At 52.3% G+C, this 27,263-nt stretch overlaps 1 protein-coding gene across 2 annotated transcripts; it reads right to left on the minus strand.

The window, feature by feature from the left end:
- Nucleotides 1–326: 326 nt before the first annotated feature.
- pdap1a (pdgfa associated protein 1a) lies at nucleotides 327–25,790 on the minus strand. 2 transcript variants are annotated; one of them, XM_085969883.1, is made up of 6 exons: nucleotides 25,657–25,790; nucleotides 12,708–12,790; nucleotides 11,467–11,529; nucleotides 6,825–6,949; nucleotides 5,472–5,623; nucleotides 327–3,702 (listed from the first exon to the last, which is right to left on the minus strand). In XM_085969883.1, exons 1-6 carry the CDS (start codon nucleotides 25,667–25,669, stop codon nucleotides 3,683–3,685), a joined length of 456 nt encoding a protein of 151 aa, XP_085826009.1. In that variant the 5' UTR covers nucleotides 25,670–25,790; the 3' UTR covers nucleotides 327–3,682. The 2 variants fall into 2 exon arrangements, with proteins under 2 accessions (XP_085826009.1, XP_085826010.1); XM_085969884.1 differs by lacking the exon at nucleotides 11,467–11,529.
- Between the last annotated feature and the right edge of the window lie 1,473 nt (nucleotides 25,791–27,263).

Consider the following 27,263-nt stretch of genomic DNA (forward strand, 5'->3'; position numbering starts at 1 on the left):
AATTAGAGGAGCGCAGGTATCTCGGAGGGCTGTAGCACTAGAGGAGTTTACAGAGATAGGATGGGGCGAGGCCATAGAGGGATTTGAACACAAGGATAAGTTTTTAAATCAAGGGGTCGCCGGATGGGAGCCAGTGCAGGGCAGTGAGCAAAGGGGCGATGAGTGAACAGGACTTGTTGCGAGCTAGGATACGGGCAGCAGAGTTTTGCAATGGGAGGCCGGCCAGGAGTGCATTGGAATAGTCGGGTCTGTAGGTGACAAAGACGGATGCATGGATTACAGGATGCCTCTTAAAAAAAAAAAAAAAAAATTAGACCAAGACGCAATTGCTTCCAGAGGTTTTATTTCCATTTAAATTAAAAAAAAAAAGCATTCTTTAACCCTGTGATTATGTCGCAACGCGAGATTGCTGAGGGGTTTCGGCCTGGATGCATTCTAACAGAAGCCCACGATGCCGGCGCAAGACCGCGACAGTTCATTAAACTTCATCCACGAGCTTCTGCGGAGAGGATCCTTCAAATTGGCTACGGCCCCGAGGAACCGAAACAAGAGGGTAGAAGTGGGCGCCCAGTTGCAGAGGGGAACCGGTTGACGAAGTGGGCTCTTACCGTTATCCTTTCCACCGCTTTGTTGTTTTATATCTGCTTCAATAAAACCCAGACAGAATCCGCTACCTGTTACGCGGCCCTAGCAGACGAGCTCAAGGCAGCCGCAATCCAGATTCCAGCCCACATTTTTTCACAACTGCTGAAAACAGATTTGGTCTGGTAACGGGCAGTGCGCTACCGTGAGGGGCGCAAGCAGTTGGGACTGAGGCTCTCAGAAGGTAGAAGTACCAGCTGGTTACACTGATGAGAAATTTTAAATTGGCAACTTTCAGATCACCAGCTGATGTCAGTTGAAACTTCAAACATTAATCCAGTAGAACGCCTTGGATAGCTCCTGCTCCAGTGGGATTATTTTTCCTTGCGCCTTTTACAATAGTCTACAGCAGAGATTAAATTCTGTGGCCGAGAAAACACCTGCTATGCTACAGCGTCGCCCCAATCAGAATCAAAATAAGGCGCAGTTCGGATGCAAAGCAACTCCAGACTCCTGTGGTTTGAAACTGGATTTATAAAATGAACCGAGGAGCACAGCAACAAAAACAGCAGGTAACGAGGAAGATGGGGGTGTCAGGGGGGGCACTCGAATAAAGTACACAGGAGGATGGTTGGTGTCACTCGCTGAGCTCTGGGAGAGGGTCGAATTCCAATCAACGTTATGCTTAAGCACTCTCGCGAACGCAGCAGCGGAGTAATGGGACACAGGTTTATGTCTGCAATTCCTCCACACGCAGCACGTCGAGAACGGGGCACACAGGTGCAGGTCCAGGACACCGAGAAGGACAAAAAAAACAAACGTTGCAGGACGAAGAACTAGTTTCATGGGGCTTTCCGCTTATGTATGGCAGCTGGGATGGCTCTCTCTCCATGGCAATCCCTTGCTCGTGAGCCAAGGGGGGGAAAAGCAAAGTCCCAGCTGGATAGGGCGGTATTGGGAGGGCTGAAAGGCACGTGGTGGGGTAGGACTGCGCAGAGTGCCACAGGTGAAGGGGGACAAGTGGAGTGCAAACAGACGCCACCCCACCCCACCCCCACACGCTGTGTTACGAGCGTTGCTGTATCATCATCGGGTGGCTCTCGGCCTACTTACTGCACACAGACCTGGATCAGTACCTTCGGTGCTTAAGAGGGCCAGGGCCCCACCCGAGGCCAGCGAACCAGGGCACAGACCAAGAGACTGTCCCCAGCGTGGCCGAGATGTACTGAATTTCAGCTGTGCTGCTCACTGCTTGCATGTGGTGGGGCTAAAACAGACGTTAACATCTGGACATTTAAAAAATTTAAACCGCATCCTGCCAAAGGAGAGACAGTTCTTTACTTTTTTGTAAAGAATAATGGCGAGTAAATCACAGTTCACTCGGTATCTCTCCTCACCTTCTGGTTTCAGTTTGCAGGTTGAATGCAAATAGAAGCCATCGGGAGTTTTACTGATGAGGCCCTGAAGCTAACTTCAGAAATGAAAACAGAAGATGCTGGAAATGTAAGAGGTTGAGTCAGCGTGTGAATGAGAAAGAATTAAACACTATCCTTTCTCTTTCAGGCGCTCACTGGTCTTTTGGGCATTGTATTTTATTCCTGTTTCCCCCCCACCCTGTATCAGTACCCTCGAGAATGCCAGCCCTGCCAAGGGCATCAGTGAATCCGGACGCACTGAGTGTGGACCAAGAGAATGTGTCTCTACATCAGCCCGTGGCAACTCAGGCGTCACCTGGGGGGGGGGGGGGGGGGCAACTAGAGTCCGACTTCTCGGTTCTTGCTGGGGCTACGTTTCCACACGCACCAGCAGTACCTCGCGCAGGGGGGTGTCATTCTTCGCGTGCTAGCCAAGGCGACGAGCGTCGGCAGGCTATTCAACCTCGGGGGTGGGTGGCGCGGTGGGGAAGAGGGCAATCGCAGATGAACCTTTTCACCGAACCGCCGCACCCGTGCACTTCCCAACAGAAGCCACCAGGGGAGTGAGCAGGGCTGGGATTCCTGGGCGATTAATTTTCTTCCCGAGCACAAGGGGAACTTGAACTAATGTTGGCACCCCAGCCAGGATCAGCCAACTTATCACGGGGCAGGAATTGAATCGGGGAAGTGTGGATCAGTAAGCTGTGCATCCTCTGTTTATATTTCCAGCACTTGTGATCTTTCCTTCGTAACCTTCATGGAGAAGCGAGGGGAAATTATCACTCACTCCTACGCCCTGCAAACAAAGCTATGGTCAAAATAAAATGCATGCATGTATGCAAAATAAAATAAAAATGAGGGAGCAGGTGCGATTGCAGGAATTAGATATACTCAAACTGCCCAAAGGGGCAAGAAAAAAAGGCTAGCTTTCCGTTTACGTCAGATTTACAAAGCACAACAAAGTTACTGACCTTTCTCATGATAGAGGCGTTTCCTATTTTAATCAACTCGTAGCACCGTTAACCATTGAAGCTTGCAAAAATTACTGGCACGCCAGCGGCTTCGCACTAGGAAGTGATGAAAAGAAAAAAACCACCCAGAGTATTCAAAAAGACAAATGGCGCAGAGACCGAGCACTCGGGCGGTGCCAGTAATTCTGGTTACCTTACTGTCACTCATTTTAAATGTTTTTAAAATGGAAGCCAACAGTGAGATGGGAGGGCTGTAAACCTGGAGCTTATGACGTGGGCAAGACTGGGCAATATTGGGGCGGGGGGGGGGGGAAAAAGAGAGAAAGGACCCTCACCCCAAGTCACGCTACTTATTTGAACCCCTGACTGTCGTTTAGCGCCGACAGACCGTTGCACTTTCTTTTAAGTGGTCACAAGTCTTTCAGTCTTCATTCATAGAACGCCAATGGTGCCTCTAAAAGCGGCTGGATTAAAAATGCCCGTTTATTCGTGGTTATCGGAAGGGTAAAAATTCAAACAACGTAGTTTCCCCTCTGGCCGTGCGCTGGGCCCAGTTGCGGCGTGTGGTGCGATGGGTTGTTTTTTGTTTTGTTTTTTTTTTTGCTTGGTTGCGTTAGGTGGAGAGAGGAGATGAGCTGTGTGGGAGCAGACAGTCTGACTGTCCCAGCCTGTCCCTTCCAGGTTACCAGGTGATTCTGTCGGGCAGACTCGGTGCTAGGCCTTCGCTTCTTTCCCTGAAAAAGGGGGAGTGGAAGAAAGAGGAAGAAAAATTAAAAAATAAACCGAGTTACCCTTGTGCGCGCCAAACGATCAGACATTTACTCGCACCGTCACCGCTTTACTCATTTTTGGAGTCTCCCGTGTTGTGCCATCTTTTAAGTTCACCGCCCCACCCTGAAGATGATCCGGGTCTCGGGCTTGTGGCTGTCATGCAACTGTTCTCCAGCGGTTACACAAGGCAGCGGCTCACCGCCACCTTCTCAAGGTCAATTAGGCGTGGGCAATACGCCCACATCCCCGAGAATGAATTTTAAAAATATTGACTCGCCTGATCTCACACACACCCCCCCACCCACCCCCCCCCCCGTGCCGTAGAGGTCCAGTGTGTATAGTAAGCCGGCTAATTGCATTTACTAGACTGCAGTACTAAAGGCAGAGGGGAGGACCCAGGAAGAATGTCTTGCTTGGATGAGTGCAGCTCCAACAACACTCAAGAAGCTCGACACCATCCAGGACAAAGCAGCCCGTTTGATGGCACCCCATCCACCACCGGCGCACCGTGGCTGCAGTGTGTACCATCTACAAGATGCACTGCAGCAACTCGCCAAGGCTCCTTCGGCAGCACCTCCCAAACCCGCGACCTCTTCCACCTAGAAGGACAAGGGGCAGCAGGCGCATGGGAACACCACCACCTCCAAGTTCCCCTCCAAGTCCCCACTGCCAGTTACATGGAGGCTGGAGAGTTGACGGTGTGGGATCCACGCGCTGGAGTAAAGCAACAGCAACTTTCCACAGTCCCGTTCACCCATCACCCTCCTGTGCCCGCTGACCTACACTGGCTCCCGGTCCAGAATTTAACATTCTCATCTTTGTATTCAAAATCCCTCCATGGCCTCGCCCCCTCTCCATCTCTAATCTCCCCCTGCCCCTACAATCCTTCAAGATCACTGCACTCCTCCAATTCGGGCCTCTTGAGCTTGCCCCACTATTGGCAGCCATTTTAAATGGACAGGCCGGTTGCCCCACAGAATCAGTCCTCAGTCAAAAACCGCGCGTCATCGGTGAATGTGTGTTGACTCTAGGCTTTAATGCACTGGCATTGATATATTATAAGGAGGGGAAATACAACACGGCAAGACACTTAACTGTGCGATTGTCTTAATTCGTCACCTCATAATGCTCCCACCAATTGTAACGGACCTGCAACTATCGGTACTTCACCCTGATGTTACACAGCTCTCCAGACAAGGCAAACTTGGACGGGGGAAAGGTGCAACTGCACTGCTGCGCTTCTTGCAGTTGAAGCGGATGCAGCTTCAGTGGCAATACTGCCCTACAGCAGGAAAAACCTTCGGGGTGGATCCAAGTGAAGATCAACGAGGTTGGCATGGACGAGGATGGGAGTGAAGATGTGAAGATTCAATCCCCCCCCCCCCCACCCCCTCCGGAGTTCCCCGACCTCATCCCCTTTGCTGTGGGGAGGGACCCACTGAAGGCCGTGGCTCCTCAAGCCCTCGGTATGGGAGGGAAGGAGTCACCAGGACCCACCATGGATTGAAACTCCTTCCCGGGGTCCTTACAGCCAGGCTAAGACTTCCACCACCACCACCCCCCATTAATCTGGGCTGGTTTGGAACGCAGCCACCAGGGCTGCAAATTCCATGCGCCCCCCCCCCCCACCCCCCTATTTCCCGGCCTCTGCAGCCCAGTTCGAATCCCCGCCGCCAGTCTAGCGCTGAACAGACACTGGGCTTTCCCCGGTCAAGTCAATCCCGCCGCTGACCTTTTTTGTCACTCTCCCGCTTCTTGGCTGCATCTTCCCGCTGCTTCCGGACGATGGCGAGCCGCGCCAGGTCGGCACGCGCCTGCTCGGTCTTCCCCTCGAGGTGGAGTTTCATATACCTCTCCCGCGCTTGCTGTTTCTCAATCTCTTCCCTGAGACGTGTTCGTTTTAGAGTTGGGGGGGGGAGGGAAGGGTAAAAATGTAACAAAATTCTTTTAGTCTTGCGTGATTCTTTGACTTAATAGTTCATTCAAATTTTCACTGTTGGGCTGTAAAGAAACTGGTTTGTAAAGTCATTGAACAAAATGAGGTACACAACAGCAACCCTTAAAGGGAATATATTCTAATGATTTCTCTTTGGAGAAGTGCCTACCTTAACGTATATGGAGAGAAAACGAATAAAGAGCACACAGTGAAATCTGCTTTAAGATGTAGGGAACTGGAAGGCTCAAGTAAGGAGTGTAGCTCCAACAACACTCAAGAAGCTCAACACCACCCACTCCCTCCACCACCGGCGCACCGTGTCTGCAGTGTGTACCATCTACAAGATGCACTGCAGCAACTCGCCAAGGCTTCTTCGGCAGCACCTCCCAAACCCGCGACCTTTTCCACCTAGAAGGACAAGGGGCAGCAGGCGCACGGGAACACCACCACCTCCAAGTTCCCCTCCAAGTCACACACCATCCTGACTTGGAAATATACCGGCCGTTCCTTCATCGTCGCTGGGTCAATATCCTGGAACTCCCTCCCTAACAGCACTGTGGGAGTGCCTTCACCACACGGACTGCAGCGGTTCAAGAAAGCGGCTCACCACCACCTTCTCAAGGGGCAACTAGGGATGGGCAATAAATGCTGGCCTTGCCAGCGACACTCACATCCCATTAAAAAAAAGGCAAATAGGTCAGTGAAGACGGGGTGATGGGCAAGTGAGACTTGGTGTGCGATAGGATATGGGTAGTTTTGGACAAGCTGAAGTTTACGGAAAGTAGAAGATATGATGCCGGCCGGGAGAGCATTGTAGTAAATCGAGTCGAGAAGCCACAAAGGCATAAAGGAGCAGATCAGTGGCAGATGGGCTAAAGTGGAGATGGGACAATGGTTTTGGTATAGAGACGCTATGGAGTGGGAAGCTCAGCTCGGGATCAAACACAAGGCCGAGGCCGAAAACCTGTCTGGTCCATCCGGAGACAGTGGGGCAGGGAGAGGGATGGAGCAGGTGACGAGGGTAGAGTGTTTGGGGTGGATACATGCTACGTGTTGATGGAGAATAGGTTGCATTGCCAGCTAGCCCCGAGAAAAACCACAATAAAGATTCCAGCTTTTAAATGCGACACGAGGCTGAACCGATCTTACCTTTCTCGCCTGGAGAGCTCACGCTGCGGGGGATTGAGATCCACGTCAGATATTTTCTTGTTTTTCTGTGCTATTCGGTTTGGGTTCTCAATTTCTATTAAACCTTCTACTCCCTTCTTCTTCGGCTGGAATTGGAAAATAAAATAAGACATAAGAAACAGGAGCAGGAATAGGCCAGGCAGCCCCTCGAGGCCGCTCCGATTCAGATCTCACTGGGATTCAAACCCGTTTCAACGACCCGAGAATTATTTCTTCACTCCAAACAAGGGGGAAAAGCTGCCAATAAATGCACACAGTCCACTTAAAAAAAAGAAACAACCGTCTTATACCCAGAATGTTAGCCTGTCCTTTTATTCGGATGCTCGTGCCTGCACGCGACATCGCAACAAGTGATAAGTGGCTGTTTCAGCTCTTCTGCCTCCCTGATGGCAACAGTGGCCCTTCAAAGATCACCGGGTGGATTAATACAAAAGGCGTTATGTCACAAGCCCAGCACTCTGGCACACACACATGCGTGCAGCTCCAGCTCAACATCCAATACTCTACAGAAACACTGAAAATTACACACCAGAGTGGTGAGAATGTGGAACTCGCTACCACAGGGAGTGGTTGAGGCGAATAGTATCGATGCATTTAAGGGTAGGCTGGATAAACACACGAGGGAGAAAGGAATAGAGGGTTACGCTGATGGGGCGAGATGAAGAGGGGTGGGAGGAGGCTGGTGCGGAGCATAAACACCGGCATGGACCTGATGAGCAGAATGGCCTGTTTCTGTGGTGTAAATACTGTGTAATAACACAACCACAATAGTGACTACTAACAAACAGCTAGAGATCGTAGCCACCACTCCCATTTTTTCGGATGGCGACTGTTGATGATTCCACCATTCCCATTTACACCTCCTCTAGACCCACCTTGTGTTTCTTTACTTGTCCCATTACCACCCCCCTCTGCTTCGCACCATCAGCCATTTTGTCAGTTAATCGCTCCTGCCTTCCGCCCTATCCCTTTTGTTCTTTACTTCCCCCCCCCACCCCCCCTTTCCCCGCCTCTGCACTTGCTTAAAAAACTGCAATATAGTTCTGGTGAAAGGTCAACCTGCAACGTTGACTGTGTTTCTCGCTCTCCACAGATGCTGCCTGACCGGCTCCCGAGTTATTTCTAGCATTTTCTGCTTTTATAAACAGTTACATCCCGAGTCTTTGTTCAAACTTGAATCATCCCAGCCTCAAATCAGTGGTACGCATAATGTGGCTCAGCATCTCTTCCATCATTGGCTTTTGGAAGGCTTGCTGCCAATGGTCCCGCGCAGGCCGCGCAGTCATCTGCAAGGTCCCGCGCAGGCCGCTCACCGGCGTGCTTAAAAGCTTGAATGGGCTGTGTCATGAATCTTATCATGACTCATGAAGTAACACCGGGCGGCCAGCTGGTGGCGCCGTCCAAGGAGTATAAATACTCGGGCGTGGGCCCAGCTTGCTCGGGATGTTTCTGTAACCAGGAACTAGTGATGTAACTAGAATCTCATGGTTGTGAAACAGTTGATTAAAGCCTCGTTTTACACTCAAACCAAGTGCTCAGTAGTCTTTTTACATCAGGCTGCGCAGGAGGCAGTGCAGCTTACGGGGGACATTGCTTGCCGCACCAGTCTCCTAGCCTTTGTTTGCAGCCTGCTACACAAGTTGGAATCAGTCTCGTTTCATTGGCCTTTTCGTGCGCTCCATTGGATGAAGACAAGGGAACGGGATGAGGAAGCAGGGTGAATCTGGTTTCCATACAAGCAGAAGGGCCCCATTAAAATAAACCTATTGGTTCAAAGGGGCACGTGCTCCTTTGGGAAGGGGTGGGGGCAGAGGGAGAGGACCTGGACTCCACTTTGTAACTGAGGAACTCACCGTGCGGGGAATCGGGAGGCGCAGACCTGACTCCATCACTCTGTAGAGAAACATTGGCATGTTGTCTTTAACCAATACCCTGGCCGGGGATGTGGCCTTCACAAATAGCAACACCAGCTCACACAAACAGTGGCACATCTCACAATATGCTACAGCACACCACATCCCCCATCTGGTCAAGCAGCCATTAACTTGATTAAGTCACCAGAACAGGATGGGATGCATCCTAGGATGCTGAGGGAAGTGAAGGAAGAAATTGCGGAGGTACTGACCATAATCTTCTAATCCTCCTTAGAATCGGGGGTGGTGCCAGAGGACTGGAGTGTTGCAAGTGTTACACCCTTGTTCAAAAAACAAAAAAGGGTGTAATGATAAACCCAGCAACTGCAGGCCGGTCAGTTTAATCTCAGTAGTGGGGAAGCTTTTAGAAACAATAATCAGGGACAAAATTAAGTCACTTGGACAAGCGTGGATTAATTAAGGAGCCAGCACGGATTTGTTAAAGGCAAATCGTGTTTAACCAACTTGATTGAGTTTTTTGATGCGCTAACAGAGAGGGTTGATGAGGGTAATGCGGTTGACGTGATATGCATGGATTTGCAAAAGGCGTTCGACAAAGTGCCACATAATGGGCTTGCCAGCAAAGTTGAAAGCCATGGAATAAAAGGGGCAGTGGCAACATGGATACGGAATTGGCTAAGTGACAGGAAACAGAGAGTAGTGGTGAACGGTTGTTTACCGGACTGGAGGAAGGTATACAGTGGTGTTCCCCAGGGGCCGGTTCTAGGGCTACTGCTTTTCTTGATATATATTAATGACTTGGACTTGGCTGTAGATGGCACAATTTCAAAATTTGCAGATGACACAAAACTTAGAAATATAGTGAACAGTGAGGAGGAGAGTGATAGACTTCAAGAGGACATAGACAGGCTGGTGAAATGGGCGGACACGGAGCAGAAGAAATTTAACACAGGAAAGTGTGAAGTGATACATTTTGGTAGAAAGAATGAGGAGAGGAAATATAAACTAAAGGGTACAATTCTAAAGGAGGTGCATGGACAGAGAGACCTGGGGGTATATGTGCACAAATCGCTGAAGGTGGCAGGGCAGGTTGAGAAAGCGGTTAAAAAGGCTTACGGGATCCTGGGCTTCATGAATAGAGGTATAGAGTACAAAAGTGTGGAAATTATGATGAACCTTTATAAAACACTGGCTCGGCCCCAACTGGAGTATTGTGCCCAGCGCTTTAGGAAGGATATGAAGGCCTTAGAGAGGTGCAGAAAAGATTTACAAGAATGGTTCCAGGGATGAGGGACTTCAGTTACGTGGATAGACTGGAGAAGCTGGGGTTGTTCTCTTTAGAGCAGAGACGGTTGAGAGGAGATTTGATAGAGGTGTTCAAAATCATGAGGGGTCTGGACAGAGTAGATAGAGAGAAACTGTTCCCATTGGCGGAAGGGTCGAGAACCAGAGGACACAGATTAAGGTGATTGGCAGAAGAACCAAAGGCGACATGAGGAAAACATTTTTTACGCAGCGAGTGGTTATGATCTGGAATTCACTGCCTGAGAGGGCGGTGGAGACAGATTCAATTGTGGCTTTCAAAAGGGAATTGGATAAGTACCTGAAGGAAAAAAAATTGCAGGGCTACGGGGAAAGGGCGGGGGAGTGGGACTAGCTGAAGTGCTCTTGCAGAGAGCCGGCACGGGCTCGAGGGGCCGAATGGCCTCCTTCCGCACTGTAACCATTCTATGAACTTAATGTTGGAATGTGTTTTAATGCACGGGGGGAAAGGAGGGAAAAAGGGAAACACAGCTCGGGTTCCTGCTGCCCGGTAAACCCTATTGGAAAGGGTCAGATGAGGAAAGGATCAAGCTTAGCTATGAACCTCTTCACAGAAGAAGAATAGCCCACAGACAGAGACTGTCTAGGCTCACGTAAGAAATAGGAGCAGGAGTCGGCCATTCGGCCCCTTGAGCCTGTTCTGCCATTCAATAAGATCATGGCTGATCTTCGACCTCAACTCCACTTTCCCGCCCGATCCCCATATCCCAAAAATCTATCGATCTCAGCCTTGAATATACTCAAAGACTGAACATTCACAGCCCTCTGTGGCAGAGAATTCCAAAGGTTCACCACCGAGTGAAGAAATTCCTCCTCATCTCAGTCTTAAATGGCCGACCCCATATCCTGAGACTGTGACCCCCCCCCCCCCCACCGAGCTCTAGACTCTCCAGCCAGGGGGAAACAACCTCTCAGCATCTACCTTGTCAACCCCCCTCAGAATCTTCTATGTTTCAATCATGTCACCTCTCATTTTTCTAAACTCCAGAGAGTATAGGCCCATTCTACACAGTCTCTGCTCACAGGCCAGCCCTCCCATCCCAGGAATCAATCTAGTGAACCTTCATTGCACGTGAAGAATGGCCCGCTTGAGTGAGCTACAAGAAGGAGCCTATGCAACTGCACCTCAGCAAGATTCAAGTCTTCGGCTGGGGGGGGATCCAAAAATTGATTAAAGGTGCAACTGAACAGCTCTGAAACGAGACATTGGAGTAAATTTTATTTATGAAGCGTACACGCCAAGGGATTAGATAATAGCAGCAATGTCTCACTGACTGATACCCTAAGTGAAGCCTTTAACAGTAAACGATCAGTGTCTGCCCGGGGTTTGGGGGGGGGTAGTAGAACGTGGGCAAAAAGAGCAATAATGATAGCACATATCCACTTTCACAGTCAAGGGCACGCACCTCCGAGTCATCTTCACTGCTGTCAGAATCGTGATCACTTGCGTTTTCTGGCAGGTCCTTTGCCTAAGTTTACAAGAGACGGAATTGATTAGCTTGGGCAGCAACAGGCGGATATCATTGGTGAATTCTGTAACGCAGATTTGGAAGGGAGGGGAGCCGAGTGACGTCAGAAGGTGGAGTAGAAAAATCCCCACTTTTCCCAATGTCTGTAGCGCGTCAGCGGCAGAGTAAAGCATCCTTAAAACCAACAGCAACCCCCCCCGTGTACCTGGATGCATTTCAACCATACACCAATTTAACATTCTCCTCTGGCCAAAACTGCAAGTTCAGTGCCTGATTATGAGCAGTTTCTGCCGCACCCACCAAGATCTGGACTGAATACTGTCTAAACTCTTAGGAAGAGAGAGTTTCAACACATTAAAAAAAAAAATTATTAAACTCATTAAGGGAGCGATATGGAAGACTTTGCATTAAGCATGAAGGCACTCCTGGGTCAGGTGGAGCATCGCTGCAGAGTAAAGCGCTCTCTATCCCAATGCTACTGCGCCAGCTGGACTTGTGCCCACTGCAATGAGACTGTCCCCAACTTATTTGACACAGGCAGCCAGATGAGGGAGGTTTACATTCCAACGGTTTGGGTTGCATTTCAATCCAGGTCCCAGGGAGCGAAAGCCAAGTGCCTAACCCACTGCAATACCCAGTCTCTTCCCCCTCCCTCCCTCAGCCCAGCTTGAACTCAAATTTCAACAGTGAAAGGAATATCGAGTCTCAACAACAGGAGTGACTCATCACAGAAGGGTCGAGAGCTGTCGGTAGCCTGTCCGAGACTTTTTACTTGGAGAAAGCTCTCCGCCACTCTCTTCCCCTTTATGGCGCTCCTTAAAAGCTGCCGCTTGGACCAGTCACCAGTGTTCCTGTTAAGTGGTACGGCCGTGCAGCGATCTGCAGGTCCCGCGCAGGCTGCTCAACGGTGTTAGTTATAATGGGAAGAAAGAAAAATGGGCCCCTTAAAGGGGCCACGCACCCAAAAAAGAAATGAGCTCCTTAGGCGTCTCGGTGTCAAATTTTATTTGCCAACACTCCCGTGTTGTGAAGTGCCGTGGGACGTTTTAACACGTTAAAGGCGCTGTGCAAATGCAAGATGTTGTTGGGAGACTCCGTGCCCCAGTCCTTCCCAACGTGCAAGTGTCCAGGAGTCCCCCGTCTGGTTTAACAGCTCAACACAGCTGCCAGAAACTTGCCTTTTCTTTCTCTGCTTTCATCTGAGCGTCAATCTCATCTGGATTTGTAAACTGCTTCGCCCTCCCCTTGTGGCCTCGTTTACCTGCAGGAATTGAAGAAGAAACCACATTGCCATTAGAAGCTGCAAACAAGCAGATGGGAGGGCATGTCGCCAAGGTTCGAAATCCGTGCAAGCTCAGTGTTTTTCACAACAGTAATTTCCAAATCTGTGGGAAGTGTTCAATGGTCAGTTACACACTTCAATAACGCAGCTTTCCTAGTCTTCCCACCTCAAGTTCCACTGCGACAACAATCTTTTGCCATATTTGCACGGTGACTTCTTTCTGGGTGCTATTTTTAAATGATAATTGTGTGTGTTCATCCTCCAACTACATCACAACAGTGACTACACCCGAAATGTGCTTCATTGGCTGGAAAGGGCTTTGGGACGTCCCGAGGTCGTGAAAGGCGCTGGAGAAATGCGAGTTCATTCTTTCACCTTTCTACAATTTCTCAGCGAGATTTTCTGAATTCACTGGCAGAGAGTTGACAAAACTCAACCAACTGGGGATGGGGGAAATGAATACGCAAAGCATAGCTCAAGGACAATATTATCCCAACAGGAGTGCTGCTCAATTACGCAGTATCTCTCAAACAATCAAGGCGAAACTCTGACCAGAGCATAAAAGCTCAGGGATTTGATCACAGCCTGCACACACACTCTGGACTATATTCTGGAATTCTGTACGAGGAGCTGATTATATAACCAATGTAGGTACCACCTACAGATTCCGCAACAAATATCACTACAGGAGAAATCTTGAATGAAAAGACGACAAACTGCATTATGTCCACTCCCTTTATCCTCAGAACCACGAAGGAAGCGAACAAGATGCAGACAGAGTGTAGTCCTTTGACATCTATAGTGAACAATCTTCCAAGACCTTGGTTAAAGGAGTCCATCTCCTGTAGCTCAAGTTGGGAGAAGAGAAGTCAGTGGATAGAAGTTCATTCTCACCGAAGTTCTCGCATTCTCAGTCACTGTTTTTGATTCAGAATAACTCCGTATGTGAAAGGAATAGTTTCTATTTTATATCGAATGTAAAATAGAAATCTAACATACAGAGCATCTGGCTATTAAATTATTCTTGGGCAGAGAGAGCGGGCTCCCAGCTTCTACAATCATGTCATTAAACCATGGAACACTTTATTAATACGATAGCAAAATACTGCGGATGCTGGAAATCCGAAAATACAACAGAAAACGCTGGAAAAACTCAGCAGGCCAGGGCAGCATCCGTGGAGAGAGAAACAGAGTTAACGTTTCAGGTCGAAGCCCTTCGTCAGAACTGGAAAAAAGCAGGAAAAGGAATAGATTGTGAAGCAAGTTAGGGGCTGGGAAAAGGGGGGGAGGGGATGAAAGAACAAAAGGGACGGTCAGTGATAGGAGAGAAAGCAGGAGAGAGTAAGAGAGATTGAGAGAGATATTCAAGGCGAGAGGAGGCGGTAATGGGACAGGTTAAGGAACAAAGGATGGCTCTAGATGGGGTGTGAATTGCGCTGGCAGAATAAAGGACAGCTGCCATGGGGGAGGGAAGAAGAAAAAAGGCCAAACAAAAGTGTGGATAAAAAAATAAAAAATGTATATACTGTATGTGTGGTAGGGGCCAAGGTTATGGTCTGAAATTGTTGAACTCTATGTTGAGTCCAGAGGGCTGTAAAGTGCCTAATCGAAAGAGGAGGTGCTGTTCCTCGAGCTTACGCTGAGCTTCCGTGGAACAATGCAAGAGACCGAGCTAATCGAAGACTGCGCTCTCGCCCACTGCCAACCTACATTAGCTCCTGGTCTCCCAATGCCTCAAATTTTAAATTCTCTCACTTGCGTTTTAATCCCTTCTATGCCTTGCCCATTCCCATCGCTACAATCTCCTCCAGCCCTACATCCCTCACCATCAAAATCTTTATTCCTCCGACTCTGGCTTTGTGTATCCCTTTCAAATCCTCACCCTGCCATCGGCAGCCGTGCGGTCAAACGCCTAGGCTCCACGCTCTAGAATTCTCTCCCTAAACCCCTCGGCCTCTACCTCCCCTTACCATTCTTAAAACCCACCTCTTTGACGAGCTTTTAAAAAAAGGAAGCGTGATCTTATCCCTTAGTGAAAATGGCATCATAAAACTTGGTGGTTTAGTACGCTGCACAGATTAACAGCGCACGTGCTCGCCGCCAAAACCCGAGAGAGTACATTCTCAGTCGAGCCAATCAGGTACTTTCTCTCTGCTCCGGCTGCAAATGGAGAGGTAGGGAGAAGCTACTAGGAGCAGAATCAGCCCTCCCGTGAGTTGGGTGCATCACAAGCCTTGAGGCCAGTGATGAAGGCCTAGGATAGAGATGCAATTTCAAGCAGGAAAGGCCCATTTATTACTTACTGGACTTCTTTATAAAAAAAAAAATTAAAAAAAATAAAAATGTATAGAAAATACAGAGTACTTAACAAAAAGTACTCTCTAAACTTTCCTCCCCCTTTAAGCTCTTGTCTCTTCGCGTTACTTGCTACTTTGCTGTTGCCCCCGTATCCATTCTTTACTGCTTCGCTCCCACCATGTTTCAATAACAACGTGTATTTATATAGCACTTTTAACGTAGCAAAACGTCCCAAGGTGTTGCACAGGATTATTTTAAGACAAAAAATTTGACACCGAGCCACATAAGGATAAATTAGGGCAGGTGACCAAGAGCTTGGTCAAAGAGGTCGGTTTTAAGGAGCGTCTTAAAGGAGGAGAGGCGGAGAGGTTTAGGGAGGGAATTCCATTGCTTAGGGCCGAGGCAACAGAAGGCACGGCCACCGATGGTGGAGCGAGTATAATCAGGGATGCTCAAGGGGGCAGAATTGGAGGAGCGCAGAGATCTTGGGGGGTTGTGGGGCTGAAGGAGATTAGAGATAGGGAGGGGGCGAAGCCATGGAGGGATCTGAAAACAAGGATGAGAATTTTGAAATCGAGGCGCTGCTTAACTGGGAGCCAATGTAGGTCACTGAACGCTGAGGTGATGGGCGAACGGGACTTGGTGCGAGTTAAGACACGGGCAGCCGAGTTTTGGATGACCAAGTTTACGCAGGGTAGAATGTGGGAGGCCAGCCAGGAGTGCGTCGGAATAGTCAAGTCTAGAGGTAAATTCAGGAACAGGGATGACTAGGGATTCCACCCCTTGATGATGATACAGTCACACAACTGCCTTGCAAACTCTGGGGACAGTGAATTCACAAACCATATTTATCTCGTGATCTCATCCTACCCAGGGTGCACTGCGTGAAGATGAAGCAATTTGGAAGCCAGCGTCGCTCCCTGATGGTAAATGCGCAAAACCGCCGGTGACATCAAACCCTAGATTGTTATTTAACCCGAATCCACAAATAACCCCACAATTTCAACAGGGCTTGAATCACGGTGCTCAACAGAGTATTTAGTAACAGTAACCTAGCCATTTTTATATCACTCAATCCTGTTCTTCAAATCCTACAACTCCATTTATACACACTGGGCTGTCTGCTTCGTACAGCTGTATCCGTTTATTTGCAACTCGATTAATTGCACTTCTCGTTTTAAGCAACCCTACAGTTCAGTGTTCCCCGTTATGAATCTTATGATCCATGAAGAAAGACTCGTGAAATTACACTGGATGGCCAGCTGGTGGCGCCGTTCAAGGAGTATAAATACTCGGGCGTGGGCCCAGCTTGCCCAGGACATTTTGTAAACAGGAACTAGTGAAGTACAACTAAACCTCCATGTTCTGAAATAAGTTGATTAAAGCCTTGCTTTATACTCGAACCAAGTGCGTAGTGAGTTTTATGTCATCCCCCATTCCACTCCCACCCCCCCCCCCCCCCGTACTTCCGATTGTTAAAGGTTTGTTGTATTGCGGGTTTAATTTATTGCATATCCCGTTTACGCGCACGGGAACCCCGCTTTAATGGGCAGCTAGTCACCTTTGAACCAGAGGCTTTCGCCTCTCAAGCTGATTGGGTTTGGTCAACGTGCCCAATAACCGGTTTGACCAGATCTCCCACCTGTTGGTTGGTGCCATGTGGGCGAGGGAGGAACGGAAGGCGGACTTCCAGACGGCTCAACAAGAAAAGGATAAAGTGCCGCGACCTGTCCTGTCGCTGGGCGGGCAAGAGGGTGTTTTGAGCGGTTTGAAGGAGGAGTTGAGGATTGGGAAAGCTGGCCTCGCGGCTGGCATTTCTGGATCTCGGATTTTTGAAATTCAGAAAAAGGGAAAAAACAGACGTCTTGTAGAACTGGGATAAGAATGGCAACCGGCATAGCAAGAACAAGAGGGCCAAAGCAGACGGCGGCGGTTTAATCGCAGAACAGCTCAGAAAAATCTCGCTTGATGGTTGCCAGTTGAAAGATGAAGCAAAGAGCTCGGCGTAGGAAGGATGGTCGATGCAGGAATAGTGTCTTCTCTGAACGACTCGGAAAACAGAGGACGCAAGTGAAGGTGTGCCGGAGCTGGATATGCCCAGAGTTAGAGAGGTAGATTCAGCGAGTCGAAAAGGTAGTGAAACGCTGGGTGAATTTTATGCACTGGACGGGAAAGTGCGCAGGCTGACCAATTCTGATCTCCATCAAAAAATAAATCACAGAATTCCCAGCAGTATCTAAAAAAAAACCCAGGAGACTTTAATTTTGAAGATGTTATACTGTAATCACCTTTTTAAGATGTTATTCACTGTTTACCGAATTTTAGGCAAATAAAAGGGTCCATTCACAAGACCAGCCTGGATTTCCGTTACTTTCCGTTTTATAAAAATTCTCGTTTTGTTGTGATTTGCGTGATTGTCCCGAACGGCTGCAATTAAGCGGGTTCTGCTGTAGTCACAGAACAACTAACCCGAACCAACCGGGAGGCAAGTAAAATAAATCGCTGTCAGAAGCGCCACTCCTAGGCACCCACCCACCCTCATTCATAGGTGTCCTACTCTCGCCCAGCGGAATTCATCCTTCACCTTTACTCCCGCTGGTACTTTGGCAGCAGTTGAGGAAAGAAAATTGCACCTCTTCGCATCCTTAGGGCTTCCGTATCAACGAATCACTTGGCAGCCATTTACACACAGCAAGGTCCCACAAACAGCAAGTGAGATTAATGAACAGTTCTTCATTTTTTGTTCTGCTGTTGGTTAAAGATGAACGTTGGCCAGAACACCAGGAGATCTTCCCCAGTCTTCCAATAATGCCACGAGATCCTTTACATAAAAAGAGCAGGCGGGGGCCTCGGTTTAACATCTCATCCGAAAGACAGCACTTCTGGCAGTGCAGCACTCCCTCAGTACTGCACTGGGAGTGTCAGCGAAGATCATGAGCTGCAGTCCTGAAGTGGGGCTAGAACTAACAACATTCGGACTCAAAGAGCTGCTAACCGAGCCAAGCTGACACTGGCTCAAATTAAAAAAAGATACCACACCTGGAGTACTGGGTGCAGTTTTGGTCTCCTTACCTAAGAAAGGATATACTTGCCATAGAGAGAGTGCAGCGAAGGTTCATAGAAACATAAACATAGGAGATAGGATCAGGAGTAGGCCAGTCGGCCCCTCGAGTCTGCTCCGCCATTCAATGCGATCATGGCTGATCATCCAAATTCAGTACCCTGTCCCTGCTTTCTTCCCATACCCCTTGATCCCTTTAGCCTTAAGAAATATATCCAACTCCTCCTTGAATATATTTAATGATGAACTGGCCTCTACTGTTCACCACTCTCTGGGTGAAGAAATTCCTCCTCATCTCAGTCCTAAATGGCTTACCCTTATCCTTAGACTGTGACCCCTGGTTCTAGACTCCCCAATCATCGGGAACATCCTTCCTGCATCTAGTCTGTCCAGTCCTGTCAGAATTTTATAAGTTTCAATGAGATCCCCTCTCATTTTTCTAAACTCCAGCGAGTATAAGCCCAATCGACCCAATCTCTCCTCATACGTCATTCCTGCCATCCCAGGTATCAGCCTGGTGAATCTTCGCTACACTCCCTGCATGGCAAGAACATCCTTCCTCAGATAAGGTGACCAAAACTGCACACAATACTCAAGGTGCGGTCTCACCAAGGCCCTGTACAACTGCAGCAAGACATCCTTGTTCCTGTACTCGAACCCTCTTGCTACGAAGGCCAACATACCATTTGCCTTCTTAACCGCCTGCTGCACTTGCATGCTTACCTTCAGCGACTGGTGCACAAGGACACCCAGGTCTCGTTGCACTTCCCCTTCTCCCAATCTATTGCCATTCAGATAATAATCTGCCTTCCTGTTTTTGCCACCAAAGTGGATAACCTCGCATTTATCCACATTATATTGCATCTGCCATGCTTCTGCCCAATCACCCAACCTGGAGTTTCTCGGCATCCTCCTCACGGCACACACGCCCACCCAGCTTTGTGTCATCTGCAAACGTGGACATATTACATCTAGTTCCCTTGTCTAGATCAATATATATTGTGAATAGCTGGGGTCCAAGGACCAATCCCTGCGGTACCCCACTAGTCACTGCCTGCCACTTGGAAAAAGACCCGTTTATTCCAACTCTTTGCTTTCTGTCTGCCAACCAGTTCTCTATCCAAGTCAATACCTTGCCCCCAATCCCATGTGCCTTAACTTTACACGCTAATCTCTTACGCGGGACCTTATCAAAAGCCTTCTGAAAGTCCAAATACACCACATCCACTGGTTCTCCCTTATCTATTTTACCAGTTACATCCTCAAAAAATTCCAGTCGATTAGTCAAGCATGATTTACCTTTTGTAAATCCGTGTTGACTTTGTCCGATTCTGTCACTGTTTTCCAAATGCTCTATTACATCTTTTATAATAGACTCGAGCATTTTCCCCACTACCGATGTCAGGCTTACCGGTCTGTAATTCCCCGTTTTCTCTCTACCACCTTTTTTGAATAGTGGGGTAACATTAGCTACCCTCCAATCCATGGGTACTGTTCCAGATTCCATCGAATGTTGGAAGATGATCAGCAATGCATCTACTATTTCTAGGGCCACTTCCTTAAGTACCCTAGGATGTAGATTATCAGGCCCTGGGGATTTATCGGCCTTCAATCCTGTCAATTTCCCTAACACCATTTCCCTACAAATACTGATTTCTTTCAGTTCCTCCCTTTCATCAGACCCTATGTTCCCCGACATCTCTAGGAGGTTATTTGTGTCCTCCTTTGTGAAGATAGAACCAAAATATGTATTTAATTGGTCTGCCATTTCTTTCAATCACCAGACTGATTGCTGGGATGGCAGGACTGTCGTATGAGGAGAGATTGGGTCGACTAGGCCTGTATTCACCAGAGTTTAGAAGAATGAGAGGGGATCTCATTGAAGCATATAAAATTCTGACAGGGCTAGACAGACTGGATGCAGGGAGGATGTTTCCCCTGGCTGGGGGGTCTAGAACGAGGGGTCAGTCTCAGGATACGGGGTAGGACATTTAGGACTGAGATGAGGAGAAATTTCTTCACTCAGAGGGTCGTGAACCTGTGGAATTCTCTACCACAGAAGGCAGTGGAGGCCAAGTCACTGAATATATTGAAGAAGGAGATAGATAGATTTCTAGACACAAAAGGCATCAAGGGGTATGGGGAGAGAGCGGGAATATGGTATTGAGATAGAGGATCAGCCATGATCATATTGAATGGCGAAGCAGGCTCGAATGGTCGAATGGCCGACTCCTGCTCCTATTTTTCTATGTTTCTTAAATAAGAAAAGCTGCAGTGGGTGGCGACTCTCTGCACGGCTTCAAGAGGGAGCTGGAACGGTTCCTGGCTGGGGCAGAGATCGCCTTGTATATAAAGCTAAGTGGATTAACGGTTAGTGCATGCATGGACTATATAACCCCCCGGACTGCTTTCAATCCCTTGAGGGGGCCGGAGAGCAATCTTCCAGATTTCCTCACAATGGCCCCGAGTTTCTGTGTTTTTGGTCTCTCCCAGGAGATCACACAGCTGCGGGGGTAAGGAAGAGCCCAGTCTCGAATGATATCCAAGCATGAGTTTTTAAGTTTTATTTTTACTTGCGAGTTCCTCTTGCTGGCACCCGACAAGCGCTTTACAGAAACAGCTGTTTGACTGCATCAAAATATGTGCAGAAATGTGAATAAAATCAATGTGGGCTTTCTATAACAATGTAGAAGACACAGGTAAATGGACTCGACAGGAGACAACAATCTGGCGGGCGAACATTCAACATTAAGTAAAAATACATGTTTGATGGGGCACAGGTTTAAAAAAAGTGTTATAAAAAAACCACAAACCCATCTTCTAGCTCTGGTTAGACACCAGTTAAAAGGGTTCGTCATTCTCAAGGCCCTGAAATTGCGCTGTGGGATACTGGTACACAATGCTCAACCGGTTTGACAGATAATTGCCCCTCTATTTTAACAAACACTAAAAGAAATGGGTTTCGCCTCCAATACAAACAGCCCAGAGAAGAATTTCAGACAGATATGAAAAGCTTTCATCCACTTAATATCACCGCCATTTCAGGGTCCAAATCTAAAATAAAAACTTCAATACAAAAATCTGCCATTTACTCGGTCCCCAATAATTCTGAAGTTGAAATTTATTTTCTCATTTCTGCTTTTAAAACGGTTTTCAATAAAACTGGTCACAAGTAATGGCTGAATAAAGTAAGATGTCCCACTGCAAGATTCAACTGGCTGCTCACAGACACTAGGGCAGATCAGTTCTTGCACACAGTACAGCTCCATCTTACAGCCAACCTTCCAACTGCTGACTCACACCTACGATACTCTAAGTACCTTATTTTAAATATTAGGCCTCTGAACCCCAAGGGGCCCCAGCCCCCTCAAACCACGGGGCCGAGTCATGGTCATCGTCTGGAAGAAATTTCACTCTCTATACTTTAGGGCTCATTTCTATAAAATATATAAATGTAGGGGGGTGGGGGTGGGGGCGGAGGTGAAAGAGGAGAGGGAGAAAAAATTAAGACAACCACAAAAATAGTTTCAGTGCTGCTGGATGCACATGTTTGAGAAATCAGCCAGGATCACAGTAAAAGAAGCCACATGCGACTGTGGCCATGCGTCAGGGCGCAGGGTAGGGCAGGGCAAAGCAAAGGAAAAAATTGGCCATAAACATTACTTCTCCATACCTCACCAGTTCCTGAGACACCAGAGCTTTAAACCTTCTAAATTAAAGTGGTACAGGATTTAAATTAGATATTTTACTTGCAATTTTTTTATTCATGATTACTATGAACCTCCCTCGATCTGTTACCGTGAACTCTCTCTCTCCTTCCCCATCACCGTGACCTCCCTCGCCCCCAGTCGCCGTGACCCCCCTCGCCCCCAGTCGCCGTGACCCCCCGCCCCCAGTCGCCGTGACCCCCCCGCCCCCAGTCGCCGTGACCCCCCTCGCCCCCAGTCGCCGTGACCCCCCTCGCCCCCAGTCGCCGTGACCCCCCTCGCCGTGACCCCCCTCGCCCCCAGTCGTCATGACCCCCCCTCGCCGTGACCCCCCCGCCCCCAGTCGTCATGACCCCCCCTCGCCGTGACCCCCCTCGCCCCCAGTCGCCGTGACCCCCCTCGCCCCCAGTCGTCGTGACCCCCCCTCGCCGTGACCCCCCTCGCCCCCAGTCGCCGTGACCCCCCTCGCCCCCAGTCGCCGTGGCCCCCCTCGCCCCCAGTCGCCGTGACCCCCCTCGCCCCCAGTCGCCGTGGCCACCCTCGCCCCCAGTCGCCGTGACCCCCCTCGCCCCCAGTCGCCGTGACCCCCCTCGCCCCCAGTCGCCGTGGCCACCCTCGCCCCCAGTCGCCGTGGCCCCCCTCGCCCCCAGTCGTCATGACCCCCCCTCGCCGTGACCCCCCTCGCCCCCAGTCGCCGTGACCCCCCTCGCCCCCAGTCGTCATGACCCCCCCTCGCCGTGACCCCCCTCGCCCCCAGTCGCCGTGACCCCCCTCGCCCCCAGTCGCCGTGGCCCCCCTCGCCCCCAGTCGCCGTGACCCCCCTCGCCCCCAGTCGCCGTGGCCACCCTCGCCCCCAGTCGCCGTGACCCCCCTCGCCCCCAGTCGCCGTGACCCCCCTCGCCCCCAGTCGCCGTGGCCACCCTCGCCCCCAGTCGCCGTGGCCCCCCTCGCCCCCAGTCGTCCTGACCCCCCCTCGCCGTGACCCCCCTCGCCCCCAGTCGCCGTGGCCCCCCTCGCCCCGGCCCCCCTCGCCCCCAGTCGCCGTGACCCCCCTCGCCCCCAGTCGCCGTGGCCCCCCTCGCCCCCAGTCGCCGTGGCCCCCCTCGCCCAGTCGCCGTGACCCCCCTCGCCCCCAGTCGCCGTGACCCCCCCTCGCCCCCAGTCGCCGTGACCCCCCTCGCCCCCAGTCGCCGTGACCCCCCTCGCCCCCAGTCGCCGTGACCCCCCTCGTTCCCAGTCGCCGTGACCCCCCTCGTTCCCAGTCGCCGTGACCCCCCTCGCCGTGAACCCCCCTCGCCCCCAGTCGCCGTGACCCCCCCTCGCCCCAGTCGCCGTGACCCCCCCTCGCCCCAGTCGCCGTGACCCCCCTCGCCCCCAGTCGCCGTGACCCCCCCTCGCCGTGACCCCCCCTCGCCCCCAGTCGCCGTGACCCCCCTCGCCCCCAGTCGCCGTGACCCTCCCTCGCCGTGACCCCCCCTCGCCCCCAGTCGCCGTGACCCCCCTCGCCCCCAGTCGCCGTGACCCCCCTCGCCCCCAGTCGCCGTGACCCCCCTCGCCCCCAGTCGCCGTGACCCCCCTCGCCCCCAGTCGCCGTGACCCCCCTCGCCCCCAGTCGCCGTGACCCCCCTCGCCCCCAGTCGCCGTGACCCCCCTCGCCCCCAGTCGCCGTGACCCCCCCTCGCCCCCAGTCGCCGTGACCCCCCCTCGCCCCCAGTCGCCGTGACCCCCCCTCGCCGTGAACCCCCCTCGCCCCCAGTCACCGTGACCCCCCTCGCCCCCAGTCACCGTGACCCCCCTCGCCCCCAGTCACCGTGACCCCCCTCGCCCCCAGTCACAGTGACCCCCCTCACCCCCAGTCACAGTGACCCCCCTCACCCCCAGTCACAGTGACCCCCCTCACCCCCAGTCACAGTGACCCCCCTCACCCCCAGTCACAGTGACCCCCCTCACCCCCAGTCAGTGACCCCCCTCACCCCCAGTCACAGTGACCCCCCTCACCCCGTCACAGTGACCCCCCTCACCCCCAGTCACAGTGACCCCCCTCACCCCCAGTCACAGTGACCCCCCTCACCCCCAGTCACAGTGACCCCCCTCACCCCCAGTCACAGTGACCCCCCTCACCCCCAGTCACAGTGACCCCCCTCACCCCCAGTCACAGTGACCCCCCTCACCCCCAGTCACAGTGACCCCCCTCACCCCCAGTCACAGTGACCCCCCTCACCCCCAGTCACAGTGACCCCCCTCACCCCCAGTCACAGTGACCCCCCTCACCCCCAGTCACAGTGACCCCTCAACCCGTCACAGTGACCCCCTCACCCCCAGTCACAGTGACCCCCTCACCCCCAGTCACAGTGACCCCTCAACCCGAGTCAGTGACCCCCTCACCCCCAGTCACAGTGACCCCCTCACCCCCAGTCACAGTGACCCTCACCCCCAGTCACAGTGACCCCCTCACCCCCAGTCACAGTGACCCCCTCACCCCCAGTCACAGTGACCCCCTCACCCCCAGTCAGTGACCCCCCTCACCCCAGTCACAGTGACCCCCCTCACCCCCAGTCACAGTGACCCCCTCACCCCCAGTCACAGTGACCCCCCTCACCCCCAGTCACAGTGACCCCCCTCACCCCCAGTCACAGTGACCCCCCTCACCCCCAGTCACAGTGACCCCCCTCACCCCCAGTCACAGTGACCCCGCTCACCCCCAGTCACAGTGACCCCCTCACCCCCAGTCACAGTGACCCCCCTCACCCCCAGTCACAGTGACCCCCCTCACCCCCAGTCAATGACCCCTCAACCCGAGTCAGTGACCCCCTCACCCCCAGTCACAGTGACCCCCTCACCCCCAGTCACAGTGACCCCCTCACCCCCAGTCACAGTGACCCCCTCACCCCCAGTCAGTGACCCCTCACCCCCAGTCACAGTGGTCCCCTCACCCCCAGTCACAGTGGTCCCCTCACCCCCAGGCACAGTGGTCCCCTCACCCCCAGGCACAGTGGCCCCCTCACCCCCAGGCACAGTGGCCCCCCTCACCCCCAGGCACAGTGGCCCCCTCACCCCCAGGCACAGTGGCCCCCTCACCCCCAGGCACAGTGGCCCCCTCACCCCCAGGCACAGTGGCCCCCTCACCCCCAGGCACAGTGGCCCCCTCACCCCCAGGCACAGTGGCCCCCTCACCCCCAGGCACAGTGACCCCCTCACCCCCAGGCACAGTGACCCCCTCACCCCCAGGCACAGTGACCCCCTCACCCCCAGGCACAGTGACCCCCTCACCCCCAGGCACAGTGACCCCCTCACCCCCAGGCACAGTGACCCCCTCACCCCCAGGCACAGTGACGCCCTCACCCCCAGGCACAGTGACCCCCTCACCCCCAGGCACAGTGACCCCCTCACCCCCAGGCACAGTGACCCCCTCACCCCCAGGCACAGTGACCCCCTCACCCCCAGGCACAGTGACCCCCTCACCCCCAGGCACAGTGACCCCCTCACCCCCAGGCACAGTGACCCCCTCACCCCCCCCAGTCACAGTCACCCCCCCCAGTCACAGTGACCCCCCCCAGTCACAGTCACCCCCTCAGTCACAGGGACCCCCCTCACCCCTGCCCGGTTGCTATGACTCCCCCTCCCCCCGGGTTGCCATGGCGCCGGTCGGGCCCACACTCTCTCTCCCCCCCCCGGGCCGCCTCAGTGTGTGAGGGGAGGGGTAGGAGAGAGCGGCTCAAATCCCCCAACCCCCAGAAACTCCGCCGACTAAAGCTCCCCCGAGGGGGGGCCGCGCTCACCTCCCCGCGGCATCTCGGTGGCACCTGGCTGGATCAGTGACGGGACGAGACGGGAAGGCCCGGCGGCTCCACTCGGCGGACACCCACAATCAGCCCGCTCCGCACCGCCCGCTGACTGACAGGCCGTTCCGCCAATCACCGCGGCCCTGGCATCACCGCCCCGCCGGCCGGCCAATCAGCGCGCCTCTGACATCATCTCCTCGCCAGGCGACCAATCAGAGGGCAAGAGCGCCCACCGCCGATAGGACGGGGACCGACCAATCAGAGGGCGAGGATGCCCGCAATTCGCCCGCCTCCAATAGGACGGGACACCGACCAATCAGAGGGCTAAGAGTAACACGCCGGACGGCAACAGCCAATCAGGGAGCGAGGATTCGCGCCCGCGCCGCTTCCAATAGGAGACGAGAAAAACAAGCGGGAGCCGCTTGATTGACAGGTGGATTTCAACCAATCCCAGGGCAGGACGTCAGACAACGTGCCACAGAGGTTCATTGATAAAAAATAAATGGAGGCAGAATCCCTGCTGTGGTCAGCAATCTTGTTCTTCTTCTTAGGTAGTCCCTCGGAACCGAGGATGACTTGCTTCCACATTAAAAACGAGTTCTCAGGTGACTGATGAGTCCAATGCGGGACCTACAGTCTCTGTCACAGGTGGGGCAGACGGTGGTTGACGGGGCGGGTGGGTAGGGTGCTTGGGTTGACGTGCGCTCCTTGCGCTGCCTGCGCTTGGCTTCCGCTTGCTCCCAGTGAAGAGACTCGAGATGTTCGGCGCCTTCCTGGATGTTTCTCCTCCACTTTGTATGGTCTTGGGCCAGGGATTCCCAGGTGTCAGCGAGGATGTTCCACTTTTTCAAGGGGGCTTTGAGGGTGTCCTTGAAGCGTTTCCTCTGCCCACCTGGGGCTCTCTTGCCGTGCCGGAGCTCTGAGTAGAGCGCTTGTTTTGGGAGTCTCGTATCGGGCATGCGGACGATGTGGCCCGTCCATCGGAGCTGATCGAGCGTGGTCAAAGCTTCGATGCTGGGGATGTTGGCCTGAGCAAGAACACTGACGTTGGTGCGCCTATCCTGCCAATGGATTTGCAGGATCTTGCGGAGGCAGCGTTGGTGGTACCTCTCCAGTGCTTTGAGGTGCCTGCTGTACATGGTCCATGTCTCTGAGACATACAGCAGGGCGGGTATTACTACTGCTCTGTAGACCATGAGCTTGGTGCCGGGTTTGAGGTCCTGGTCTTCAAACACTCTCTTCCTCAGGCGACCGAAGGCTGCACTGGCACACTGAAGGCAGTGTTGGACTTCATCATCGACGTCTGCCCTTGTTGACAGTCGGCTCCCGAGGTATGGAAAGTGGTCCATGGTGTCCAAGGCCTCGTCATGGATTTTGATAATCGGGGAGCAGTACTGTGTGGCGGGGGCAGGTTGGTAGAGGACCTTTGTCTTACGGATGTTTAGTGTAAGGCCCATGCTGTCATACGCTTCAGTGAAGGTGTTGCTGATGGTTTGGAGTTCGGCCTCAGAGTGAGCGCAGACGCAAGCATCGTCTGCACACTGTAATTCGATGACAGAGCATGGGACGACCTTGGATCTGGACTGGAGGCGATGGAGGTTGAA

Source organism: Somniosus microcephalus, chromosome 28 (assembly GCF_052327205.1).
Source record: "Somniosus microcephalus isolate GS21.2 chromosome 28, FLI_Smic_1.0, whole genome shotgun sequence".
Classification (NCBI taxonomy): Eukaryota; Metazoa; Chordata; class Chondrichthyes; order Squaliformes; family Somniosidae; genus Somniosus; species Somniosus microcephalus.